Source organism: Nannobrachium achirus, assembly GCF_963921795.1.
Source record: "Nannobrachium achirus genome assembly, chromosome: 18".
Taxonomy (NCBI): Eukaryota; Metazoa; Chordata; class Actinopteri; order Myctophiformes; family Myctophidae; genus Nannobrachium; species Nannobrachium achirus.
This window is the reverse complement of record NC_137825.1, coordinates 16,758,751-16,772,491: the sequence shown is the minus strand read 5'-3', so window position 1 is coordinate 16,772,491 and position 13,741 is coordinate 16,758,751. Positions and strand designations below refer to the sequence as shown.

The 13,741-nt window shown below is 42.2% G+C and overlaps 2 protein-coding genes across 2 annotated transcripts in view; both read right to left on the bottom strand.

Moving 5' to 3' along the window:
- Positions 1-968: 968 nt before the first annotated feature.
- Positions 969-13,741, bottom strand: part of LOC308303845 (uncharacterized protein) — a 34,277-nt gene continuing 21,504 nt past the window's right edge. Inside the window, exons 7-9 of the mRNA XM_080748343.1 lie at positions 7,465-8,809; positions 6,919-7,032; positions 969-4,609 (exon numbers count right to left, since the gene is read on the bottom strand). The gene's annotated coding sequence lies outside the window, so the exon portion shown is untranslated. The remainder of the gene's footprint in view (positions 4,610-6,918; positions 7,033-7,464; positions 8,810-13,741) is intronic.
- Positions 11,197-13,741, bottom strand: part of LOC308302920 (voltage-gated delayed rectifier potassium channel KCNH4-like) — a gene marked incomplete at its 3' end in the record, with an annotated part of 145,479 nt that continues 142,934 nt past the window's right edge. The window contains 1 exon segment of the mRNA XM_080747238.1: positions 11,197-11,752. Coding sequence (XP_080603364.1) covers positions 11,197-11,752 — 556 coding nt within the window.

Here is a 13,741-nt window from a genome sequence, read left to right as displayed (position 1 = left end):
AAGGAAGGAAGGAAGGAAGGAAGGAAGGAAAGAAAGAAAGAAAGAAAGAAAGAAAGAAAGAAAGAAAGAAAGAAAGAAAGAAAGAAAGAAAGAAAGAAAGAGAAAGAAGGTTGTACGCTATTTGTTTATATTTATTTATTTATTTATTTATTTATTTATTTATTTATTTAGTTGATAGGCAGACGCCCGGGGGGGGGGGGGGCGGAGAGATGGATGGATGGATGGAAGGAAACATAGTCGGGAGGGAAATAAATAAATGAATGAATGAATGAATGAATGAATGAATGAATGGTCAGTCTTGACAGGGGCCTCATATAATAATAATTAATGAAATAAATAAAGCTCCTTTTAGTTGACCTTGTACCAGTGAACTGTACTGTCATGAAACTTGTCATAAAGTCTTCAATCAATCACTCGACAAAGGGATCAATACTGCATTTAAGAGAAATAACCCACATTTACCCAGAACAGCTGATCCACAAGCTCACAGCCTTGTAGATCGGCTGTTTTTATTGTTTTATTTTTTAAATTGTCTCCCCCTTTTTTTCCCCTGACTTAGTCTTTTCTAGGATCTCCTTTTAGTTGAGCTTGTACCAGTGATTTAGTTTTTTTTGCGTGCAGAGATCGGTTTTCGGGCGGTTTTCCCCCCTCATTTTCCTTCAGATACGGGCCTTAACGGTTTTATGATGTATTATTTATTTACTTTTCAAGTTATCACTACTGCAATAACCAACACAACCAAAGCTTACATGAAAACACACTTCATCAGAAAGTCACAACTTAGGGAAAAAGTAAATAGTTACCATTGTTGCTTGTTGGTCAACTTGGTCCTCCCGAAATGTACAGTTCTAGTTCTGTAGCAACTTGGGACAGGTTGTGAGGTCGGTATCCATTTAATTCCAATAAATGTACATAGCGTCAAATGTCATTGTCCAGATCCAGAAACAAGAAACAGGCAAAACCAAACCTTTGGAATTCCAAAAGAGCAATTACTTTTATTAATATGCGACGTCCACAGTCAGTAGTTAAGTGCTTTAGTCCATTCCAGCTGTCCAATGAAAAAATCATGCTGTCCTTCTTCTACACCACAGAGTGCACCACACAGCCAAAACAAAGTCACCACATTATGATGTCATCACTCACTCTGACTGAGAGTCAACTGTAAGCTATACAGGCTGCGACCGCGTATTTCCCGGTGAACCTAAGCGCAAAGGTGGGGGCTTGGGAGTGTGGGGAACACGCACCACTGGGCGTTGCTATTTACTCAGGGCACTGGACCGAACCATTTGGGGATTTTAGACGGGGGGGGGGGTTTAAACATTATCGCTCGCGTTTAGTGCGTGATTTTCAGAATTCAGACCCCTAAAAGTTTGGCTTGGGGGTCCCTAACTGGGGGGGACTGGGGGGGTCTTCTGGAAGTGAATGGAGGGGACGAAATTGGACCTGGAAGGTGACAAAAACCCCTTGTGCCACCCACAGAGCTCCAGACTCAGACACCGAGGTCTCGGAGGGCACCCAAGCCGGACTGCGTGCTCTGGCAGCGGCCGCGGAGCGGCCGCGGCCCCCCTCAACCCACTGGAGCCAGGTAGAGGCTGGTGAAATGAAAACAGTCAGTAGGTCCCCATCAACAGGCGGCGCTGTGCGAGCCACTGACCAATCACAGCCAAATCAGGAAGTCAACCCAGGCAGTCAACCAGTCTGTTGTTGACGGAGGAGGAGAAACAGCCTGCATGTTGGACTGCCGACAAGCCTGCCTGCCTGTTTATGCTAGGAGCAAGCAGCCACACGAGTCAAGGGATGTATATATATATAGCCTTTTGATTCAACATCTAGGTAATTTTCCACTTTGGAAATTGGAGCGCTGATCGGAGTCGTGTGGTCACTGCTCTCCAGTGCCACACCAATTGGCCAGAAATCCCAAAGCTAAAGTATAAAATAATTAGGGCCCCTCCACCTTGGGCCCTAGTAACTCAGTCCCACTTTCCCCCCCCCCCCCTTGTGAGGAGGGGGGCTTTAAAGAAACACTGATCTAAGAAAAGAATAAAGGTGTCTCTGCAGCTCACTCAGATATTTAATGCAAGCATCTGAGATGCAACAAAACTCTCATGGGATCAGAAAAGAACACTCATTTGAGCGAACAAAGTGCGAAATTGGCATGGGAGAAAATAACTAGCTCTGCTCTGTTGGCAGAGACTAGCGACTCTTTACTGCCATCTAGTGACCACAAAGTGTAGTATGTGTTTTTTGTGTCCTTTAACTTGTGTTTAACAAGATGAATCAAATAGGGATTTAACAGTATACCATTATTAATTTAAGTGAGCCCTATCCAAGAAATTCAGGTGGTGCCATAGTTTTGAACTTATTCTGTTCCCATCCCATCTGATTCAAGTTTCTTTATTAGGCTAAAGATGTGCCAACTCGTTTTAGAGGGGGGCCCCAACATAAATACATAACTTACAATTGTTACATGTATACAGAGTAGACAAGACAAAATACATGGACAGAAGACAAACAACACACATACAATAACATTATGAACCTTGACAAACATCACAGCATTAAATCAGCATTAAATCCTATATATATCATATCACACATTGAGAAAAATGTTATGTTCAAAACGCCAAAGGAAAACAATATTAGAAAATGAAGAAAAAAGTAGAAGAAATAAGTAATAGTATGGAGTTATGGCATGTACAGTATGATGGCAGGTTCAGATAACAGGAACACACAACCTCCAAGTAAGAAGACATTGCACGTTTAAAAACTGCTAATGTTGAAATAGATCTAATGTTAACCGGTAAATTATTCCAATCTGAGGGAGCTTTGAAAGAAAAGGCATGTGTACCAATTTCATTACTAACCAAATCAACAGTAAAGTAAACCTGAGTAGAATGTCTGGTACGTTGTATTGAAGGAATGGGAACTAAAAAGCGTTTAAGGTATGGGGGATAACTGAAATAAATACATTTGAATACCAGTTGAAGCCAGTGCATGTGTCTTCTTACATTTAGTGGTTCGGCCATCGACTGTTGAAAGCTGGTGATCAGAGACACTGGTGCCTCTATCACCTCTCTGTCACCCGTCCTCAGCACCTACGCCAGCCTATTAGAGAAAGTGGCAGCTGCCAGGGGCCACTAGAGTGGGAACATGACACATGGAAAGATATAAGATATGAGGCCTGGGGTTCAAGTGACACCAGCAAGCTTCATAATTCAGAAATGATGATGGGAACTGTGAGGGCAAACAGAAGTGAAAAACAGTAATGGTACTGCTGTAGTTTATTAGTGTGGTTATGCCCATTATCTTCTTCAACAGGTGGGTCCGGGACCTCTAACCAATTGAACCCTAGCATCCCTATTCTGTGACACATTGTACAGAGACAAAAGTCAAGTTCAAAACTGAGTTAACTAGAAAAGATAATTTTGTAACGAAAGAAAGATGAGAGAAGATGATAGAGCTGTCAAATCTCTGAGGCCATATATGAAATCTATGAAAAAGGTTAATGCAACACATTTGTTTACAATATAGGGGTCCCTGCTTTGTCACTAGCTATAGGGGTCCTTTGCCTGAAAGACATTGAAGACCCTCTCTGCCCTAAAAGCACAGCTAGTTGAGAACCACACCACTGTGGTAACACACTATATACTGTGTATCCTGAGGGAGGATAGTGTTCATTTCCCTCAAAGGGTGTAGAAATGGAACAAAATACATGAGAGGACATGCAGCCCCTTGTGTTGTCTTTGATTAAAAAGATCAAAGTGGAAGAGAGACACAGTGAATAGCCCTGAATATCATTTCCGAATAGCGTGTTCAACCGTAGTGAAATTCCCACCGCATGAGTCCCATAGATAATGGGACAAGTAAAGTGACATGATATTAAATTGGTCATGTCTATTCAGAAATGAAATGGTGCAGAAAGGTCAGGTGATTGTGACAAGTCATGAAATTACTTTGTCCATTTGGGCCCCTTTCCTTGTGTCTAATTAATTTGGAGGCATAAGGTTACAGTACAGTACATTATTTAAATGGATACAATTTACACTGAGGATTTTACTGTGTAAGCAAAATGCAGTACTTTATTTTGTTCCTATCATTTAAATCACGGATTAGTCCTTTTGTTAAACCTCAAAATTCCACTCAGTTTGCAGCCTGCCCTTATATACAGGTATGGTATTTGATCTCATTCTTGGGTTTGTCAGTCAGTATGCAAGGCTGTGTCTAATTTATACCACCAGAGGGCAGGCCAGGATCAGGGAATGATTTTAGCATGCCACATTTTTCATAATTTCAGATGAGATTACGTTTAAATCACTTTGAACCTGCCGGCATTCCTATTCCATCAATATAGGCGGGAACACATACATCATCATCTGACACGTTGTGAGCTTGTAGATCTGCTATTTTCAAGTGAGACCATGAAAAAAAGAAAAAAATAGGCCTATATATGATGAGTATATTTTCACATTTTTTACAGGGACGGGCGGCTAGTGTCCAAGTCTTCAGTTGCAGAGATCAGTCTGGCAGCAGGTAACGGTCATCAGCTGCGGTTGAGACTGCAGAATCCTACAGTCTGCTTCTTTCATACAGCGACGGAAGTAATCTGGCTCTATATGGACAGGTTGAACACAAACACACAACACATTAAAGCTTGTAAGGGACAGAGTTGTTTTCCAATTGCATTCATTTTACTTGTAGATCTTTAATATATGGGTATAGGCCTATTTATTATTTATGACTTCTGCCTGGCTGAAGGCCAGGGACAGACATTATGCTTTGACTCTCATGTCTGTGTGTCTGTGACACTGGAGTGAATCTCTAATACTGCCAAGGCAGACGCTCCAGTCCACGCCATTTATGTATAGGCTACTATTCAAAAATCGTCATTTCTTAATTTCATCTAAACTAGCCAGAGCCTAAAGCTCTGGCTGGGAATGATTCATCCTGGACATAGGGGTCATCACCATGTTCGCTTGTGGACATATTTATGGTTTGTAACTCTGAGAGTGTACCAATGAAACCAAATGGACCCGGTCCATTTTGTTCTATTGGTACACTCTCAGAGTAAAAAGTCTGTATAGTGTCCCAATCTGGGAACCCATTGTCAAATGAAAAACCGCACCCTCTCTGTCTTGAGAGATTAGTGGACTCCTAATGTACCATAGTGTCATTGTAAATCAGCGCCATAGGCTACATATTTTGAAGAAACCCTGGAGACTGAATTTGGTCTTTAGATCATCTAAGAACAATTTTAATGTTCTGTAAAAAAGAAGAAAAAAACGAAATCTAACATTTGCATTGGACAAGTCTTTGCCACCGTGTATGGACATATTGATGAGTCTGACCCCTGACTGGACACCATGGGAAAAGTGCATTTGCATTTAGCTGACAGACACCTGGTTCAACGTCTTGCTCAAGGACACGTTGACATCACATATGGCTACAGTGGTGGAAAATAACTATGTATATTGTTTACTGAAGTACTGTATTTAAGTAAAATATTAAGGTATTTTGTACCATTTCCAATGTTCAGTACTCTCAGAGTACAATCTCAGAGGCAAATCCTTTCATCCACCACAATTATTTGAAAACAGTTACAAAAGACAAGACAATTTTGATTATTGTTACAACATAATGTACATTAACCATCTTCAGCCATATAAATACTTAGGCTATTTGAAAATAGCCGATTTTCAGGTTCATAACGTGCTGCATCACGACGCGTCATTGCATATCTGCTATTTTCTAAAGATTTGTATACATTTTGAAAACTTGCGAAATAGGACATTCTGCATAATAACAAGCACACTGCTCAAAAAAATAAAGGGAACGCATAATCATTGCAATGTAACTCCAAGTCAATCACACTTTTGGGATATCAACCTGGCCAGTTAGGAAGCAACACTGATTATGAATCAGTTTCATCTGCTGTTGTGCAAATGGAAAAGACAACAGGTGAAAATGAGGCAATTTGCAAGATAAACCCTAAAAAAGAAATGGTTTTGCAGGTGGTGGCCACAGACCATTTGCCTGTCCTCATCCTTTCTGGCAGATTTTTGGTTAGTTTTGGATTTTGCCAGTGCCCTGACCACTAGAGGTAGCATGAGGCGGTATCTGCAACCCATAGAAGTTGCTCAGGTAGTGCTGCTCATCCAGGATGGCACATCAATGCGCTGTGGCAAGAAGGTTTGCTGTGTCTCCCAGCACAGTGTCCAGAGCATGGAGGCGATACCAGGAGACAGGCCAGTACACCAGGAGACGTGGAGGGGGCCGTAGGAGGACAACAACCCAGCTGCAGGACCGCTATCTGGTCCTTTGTGCAAGGAGGAACAGGAGGAGCACTGCCAGAGCCCTACAAAACGACCTTCAGCAGGCCACTAATATGAATGTTTCTGCTCAAACTGTGAGAAACAGACTCCATGATGGTGGTATGAGGGCCCGACGTCCACAAGTGGGCCTGTGCTCACAGCCCAACACCGTGCAGCCCGATTGACATTTGCCAGAGAACACATAGACTGGCAGGTCTATGTTGGGTTTTTTGGGTGTTCCCTTTATTTTTTTGAGCAGTGTACTTTCACTTGCTGTACTTCATGTATATTTTGATGCCAATACTTTTGTTTGTTTGCTCAACATTTGTAACAGAGTATTCCTACGATCGATCGATCGATCGATAGATCGATAGATAGATGGATACCTTTATTATCCCAAGGGGGAAAATCAGTCATTAGGTTACAGTTGTCCTAGGTTAGGTAGGTAGTCCTTGTCAAGCGACCGTCGTTTGTCTCATTGTATAACTTGAGAGCAGCCGGCACAAAAGGCTGTCCCAGTCTCGCATCTCCGTCCTGGGTGCATGGGTACATTGTGATATTGAAACTTTTACTTACAGTAAAATAAACATGTGATGGAAGAAGTACTTACTGATGGGGGGCAGGTAGAACACGTTGGCACAGACATCATATACATTCTTACAGGTCTCCGCCTTGTTGACACAGCCTCGACCAATGCAGTGGTTGCACGTCAAGCTCTCTCCTCCTAAAGCAGTGGTAGATGGTACATTTTTTAGTATACTACACAGTACTTGACCACTTTAACCCAAGCCTGCCCTATAGGAAGGGACTCTAGGGACCACAAAACATATTAGGAAGTAAAAATAGCAGATCTACAATTTTCATTATGTAATGTGGTGTGTGTTTATAAGTACTGTACGAGAATTCAAGTGTGACATTGTGCATGCACGCCAATTTATCAATTTTCATTATGATTGAATTATTGGCTTGTGTTAGATTAATAATAAAGCAAATTTCCAATCTTAAAAGATGTAAACATAAGAAAAGATAAACATTTCCCTAGTTGCAGCACACTGGAACAAGGGACAATCAGTTGACCACCTCTTTGTTCCAGTATGCTGCTTTCAAAGTATAAACAAATAAGTTGTAATTACTGATGTAAATACTATGAACTCACCAACACTGAAGGCTATAACCAAAAAGATCAGAACCGCTGTCTTCATCTTGATCCGCTCTAAGAGCTGCAGTTCAACTTCAATCGCAGAGATAAATGGTATTGTACTTACCACAACCCAGCAGTGTGTCATTTTATACTTTTATACTACAGTAGGCTGCAGTACTTTCCCAGATTGCTGTTGAACTTTTGAGAAGTCCAACATTGTGAAACCTGGGAAATTCCATAAAGAGCAGCAGCAACAGCAGCAGCAGCCGGGTGCGCTCACATGGGGTCTGCCTGGGACATGCAAAGCTTGTACTGTTGTGCTGCTTGAACTTGAAGTTGATTGTTTCTAGATTGTTTCGACAACTTGTACAGCAAAGGTTTCCTCTTTCTTACCTTCTTTATTACCCCAGAAAGGTAGTGTGTTTGACTGGGTATTGATTAGAAACCAATTCTGTGCTAAACATTACCCTGATAACAGTAGCTGACATTTCAGTGAAAAAAAATAAAACTATCAGTAAAAAAGGAAAGAGTCCCAGAGCAGATACATGCAAAAATGATTCACCCACCAAAGGTCTGACAGCCCACATTTGAGATTATGTAATAGTCAAGTAGCTGTAACATAAAAAGTACATTTGAAGACTACATTCGTTCCTGGTGTAGTTCTGAGAAAGGCTGCCCTTTCTATGGCTATGAAAAGCAGTCTTTGTGAGAATCCCAAGTGACGAAAAATTGCCAGGAGCTCGATTGAGAATGTGACGATGTCCTAATAGCTATAAAAACCTTATAACAACTGAAGTGAACACAATAGAAATAATAATGTGAAGTTGTGATCATTACTTGAGCTTCTACAAAATACACATGAAACAACCTGACACAATGAAACAGTACAGTAGGTCAATGAAAAGTACACCTTTACTTTTTACCTATGCCTGTTCTGAGTAATGATGAGATCATTCATTTTGAAATGAATTTCCCAAAGTGAAACATCCCCGCAAAACTGTTGTCCATAATAATATTTATGCAAAAACTGTGGTTCTCAACCAGATGTCCAGGACCCAAAATGGGTGTTCTTCTGACTGGGTAAAAGAGGAAGAAAAATACTATCTGCTATATTCAGTATACTGTATGTATATCTATTTTCACTGCATTTTTCCCTATTATGGCATGCCCGGAATGGGGGAATTGGGACACGGACACAAGGGCTTACGTGATTAATGATTGTGACATGCCCATTCCCTGGTGTGTGTCACTGTTTGATACGTGGGTAAACAGCCTGGCTCGAGCCTAAGGTGACGATGATTCAGTCATACAGTATCTGCAACAGATGGAATGAGTGATGAATCGCCTCTCCTCTTGAGACCTCCGGAATAAAGGAAACAGAGAAATCTCAGCACACTTTATTTCGTCTGTCAGGGAGAATCCATCTCAGAACACCAAGTGAAGATTGAGATGGAATGCTTGTTTTTTTTTTCTTTTTTCCCCTTTCTTCAGGAGGCATTCATGTTTTGAGTCAGTACTGAATGATATGATATATTATCAGAGGGTCCTTGCTTAACCTTTGAGAAACAATATTCTCTGTCTTTCATGCCACATGCACATTGCATATTGACCTTGAAAGCATTCACAAGAAAATAATTCATACCAACCCTAATTGACAATTATACTGCAGTGTACTTAGAGGAATAATATTTATTTTAGTCCTGATTTTCAAAAAGGAGCAAAACAGTATAATGTTCAATTAAATTAGATATTGGATACTATGACTATGATTTTGAGAGAAGTTTCTCTGATAGTAAGACTTTCATGTCATGAAGCTCTATCATCACTATGAACCAACAAAATAAAACGACCCAACTGTTAAAAACAATCTCTATGAACAAAAACAATCTCTATGAACAAAATAAAAGTGCCAAACTGTGAAGAATGTGCCATGTAAACCCAAACTAAAGTACTGTGTGTTGTGAGCGAGGCAAAACACACAGTATTCCTTATGGAGGTTAATTTGCTTTGCTACATAGTACCTTAAAAAAACAGCCAATGATTCTCACGCTGCCTCGAGCCGTCATGCATGTACGGTATTTATCTACACAATCTACAGTCAGTCATTTAGAATGCTTACACATTGACTTGGATATACCTTTTCCTTAGGAAAAAAGAATTAACAACTTTACCATGCAAGGAGGTTACAGGTAATAATATCGAATGCAAATTCCTCAACGAGGAGGTCGGAGACGTACATACTTGAAACCACCGTTCCAGGGATTTGGGACGGATTCCTGTGTGAGCTCGGAGCTTGACAACTTAAGTAAAGGCTAATATTGGAAAGTTTCAGAAAAAGACATTGTGCATAATACCATACCATGGTATAGCCATGGACATTTTTTATCTATGGTTAGTATAGGTTATTGGTGGTATCAACTAGGCTGTACATCACTAGTAACAGTAATGCCTCTGGTCATTTTTGATAAACTGTTCATAAATAAATAGATAGATAAATAAATAAATAAACCAATAAATAAATAGATACATTTTTGTAACAGCATATTGAGTCAAATATCCATACTTACATGTGCAGTATAAACATTCTGCATTCACATCATTCTTCAGCAAACATAAAATAAATAAATCCTATTTTTAATGTTTGATAGCATTAGTAATTTCAGCCAACTATAAGTAGTACTGTTTTCATGGCTTGGTCTGGATCACCCCATTAAAGAAACACACACATGACCGTGTTAGAATAGAACCATTATGGATTGACAACCCACTGCCACACCATTTTAAGTTATTTCCAAAAAGCTGCTCTAAATTATGCCTAATCTTAAAATTTGAAAATATGTTAAGTCAGCACTTGTTCAAATGCCCCTTAGATTAAATAATAGGAGTCCAGGAGACACACTCCACAAAGCCATAAGGTAAATGCAGACCTGACATGCTTTTGCATAGAAGTGCTGAAAATTGTATGGAGTTTGACAAGCGTTGATGGCCCAGGAACTGGACAGAACACAGCGCACGTTGACAACCTCCAGCAGACACTTAAAATACTGTTAAGAAGTTGAACGTCAGTAACATAGCTCCTTGACGCGCACTGCTCTGTTTCTGATACGCCACCAGTGTTGAGATGTGTGGTGCATGGGCCCAGTGCATGGGTGTCATGCGATGTATATGGGTGTGTTTTCGGTGTATGGGCAAGTTCCGGTGCGTGGCCTTGCGCAGGGGTGTCGCACCAAATTCTGGGCCCTGGGTACTTTAACTATTGAAAAATAGCAGATATACAAGCTCACAGCGCAGCGCTGCAAGCTTGTAGATCTGTTATTTTTGAAAAATTGTGACATTTGTGCAAGTCTTTGAATATTTCAAATCCTTCTAAGGTTTTTTTTAAAAACCTATGTTTCTATGTGATTGGTGCTCAAACTTTTTAATGTGAAGGACCCCCAAAATGATGTATGTATTTGGCCACGGATCCCCATCTCAAAATATTTAGTTCCCGGGACACCCCTGAAGCAAAATTTGAATTACAAATGTTCGCTTAAAAAATACATATATTCAAAGATTTTCACACATTTTCACGACTTTTCAAAAATAGCAGATCTACAAGCTCGCAGCGCGGCACTCAGTGCTGCGCTGTGAGCTTGTATACCTGCTGTTTTTCAACAGCTAAAGTATAAAATATTTAAGGCCCCTCCACCTTGGGCCCTAGTAACTCAGTCCCACTTTTCCCCCCCTTGTGACAGCCTGGCCTTGCGTCTAGTCTGTGAAGTCCAGACACCATGACTGCTCTGTGCTCTGAGTCTGGACGCCGATGCTGGACCTCCGAGACGACGCACTCTCGCTGTCCCTGCTCTCCGTGGAGCCTCCATTCCCCAGCAGGCACTCCAGGCTGGTGTGTCCCACAGCGGCCGTGTCTCCCAGGGGGATGTGCGCGTCCAGAGTGTCCGGTCCAGCTGGTCCTGAGTCCAGGGAGGAGATGGACGTCCGCCTGGGGAGGGACGGTGGAGAGGCAGGTACAGGGTGGATGGAAAGCACAGGGTCGTCCAGTGGGAGGCTGGAGGAGTCCTGCGGGAGGTTACGGCTTTGGGTGTCGCCGGACAACGAAACCGGGACGTCGCCTTGAGTGACTTGAGCAGAGTGGAAGTTGGTGTTGGATGGAAGGACGAGATTGGGGTAAGAACCGGGATGCGGAGCCAAGAGACTGTGGGTGGACGTAGGGGAACTGGACAACAGGCTCCCGCTGGGAGTCTGCAGGCACAACGTGGACTGGGACTGGGTCATCGGTGTCAGGCTAGCACTGAGAGGCCTACTACTGTCAAAGTCGTCATACCCAGCGTGAGATGCCAAGCTTTCCGGGCCCTGGGTACTTTAACTATTGAAAAATAGCAGATATAATAGCAGATAGATCTGCCATTTTTGAAAAATAGTGAAATTTGTGCAAGTCTTTGAATATTTCAAATCCTTCTAAGGTTTTTTTTAAAACCTATGTTTCTATGTGATTGGAGTTGTCTATGTGCTATTCATCGTCCAATGAATTATTTTCAAATAGCCGAGGTACAGTATAGAACAGTTTAATAATATATAATGTCTGCAAAGTAACTAGCAACTAAAGTTTTCAAATAATTGTAGTGGAGTACAAGTAAAAGTGGGTTGGGGGGTCCACGGTCAAGAGCTTTCAATGTTGAGGGTCCTTGACATGAAAAGTCAAGTCGTGAACTATTTTTGGAATTTATTTTGGACTTTTGTGTCCAGTATTTGGGTTCACGGCATGTTTGGGTGGGTCTATTTGGGTTCAGGGGGGTCAAGTGTGACTGGAGGGGGGTCCCAAACCCCACTCTGACACAAACTGACGTGCTATGCTTGTAGATCTGTATTTCTGAATGTCCAAAAGCAAGCCATACGTTATAAAATGTTGCCATAACAAATGTTCACGGTTTAAAAAAAATAGCACACCTACAAGCTCACGGCGCGGCACTGAGAACGAGATGCACCGCCCTCGCTCGCATACATTTCCAAACCATGCACCGCCCCCAATTTTTTTAAGTCGACTAAGCTCCTCCCCTTCATTTACATACGGTCGTCTGCTTTTTTTACGTGCTGGGAAACCTACCTTAACGCCCTCATTAGCATAATGTATGCAAGCATAATGTATGCGCACCACGCCCACACGCATTTCCAAACCACGCCCCGCCCCCAATTTGCATATGTCGACTAAGCTCCTCCCCTTCATTTACATACGGCCGCCTGCATTTTTTACGCGCTGGGAAACGCCACTTAACAGCCTCATTAGCATAATTTATGCAGACCACACCCACACGCATTTCCAAACCATGCACCGCCCCCAACATTTTTAAGTCGACTAAGCTCCTCTCCTTCATTTACATACGGTCGTCTGCTTTTTTTACGCGCTGGGAAACCTACCTTAACGCCCTCATTAGCATAATGTATGCGAGCATAATGTATGCGCACCACGCCCACACGCATTTCCAAACCATGCCCCGCCCCCAATTTGCATATGTCGACTAAGCTCCTCCCCTTCATTTACATACGGTCGTCTGCTTTTTTTACGCGCTGGGAAACCTACCTTAACGCCCTCATTAGCATAATGTATGCGAGCATAATGTATGCGCACCACGCCCAGACGCATTTCCAAACCACGCCCCGCCCCCAATTTGCATATGTCGACTAAGCTCCTCCCCTTCATTTACATACGGCCGTCTGCATTTTTTACGCGCTGGGAAACGCCACTTAACAGCCTCATTAGCATAATTTATGCGGACCACACCCACACGCATTTCCAAACCATGCACCGCCCCCAAAATTTTTAAGTCGACTAAGCTCCTCCCCTTCATTTACATACGGTCGTCTGCTTTTTTTACGCACTGGGAAACCTACCTTAACGCCCTCATTAGCATAATGTATGCGAGCATAATGTATGCGCACCACGCCCACACGCATTTCCAAACCATGCCCCGCCCCCAATTTGCATATGTCGACTAAGCTCCTCCCCTTCATTTACATACGGTCGTCTGCTTTTTTTACGCGCTGGGAAACCTACCTTAACGCCCTCATTAGCATAATGTATGCGAGCATAATGTATGCGCACCACGCCCACACGCATTTCCAAACCACGCCCCGCCCCCAATTTGCATATGTCGACTAAGCTCCTCCCCTTCATTTACATACGGCCGTCTGCATTTTTTACGCGCTGGGAAACGCCACTTAACAGCCTCATTAGCATAATTTATGCGGACCACACCCACACGCATTTCCAAACCATGCACCGCCCCCAAAATTTTTA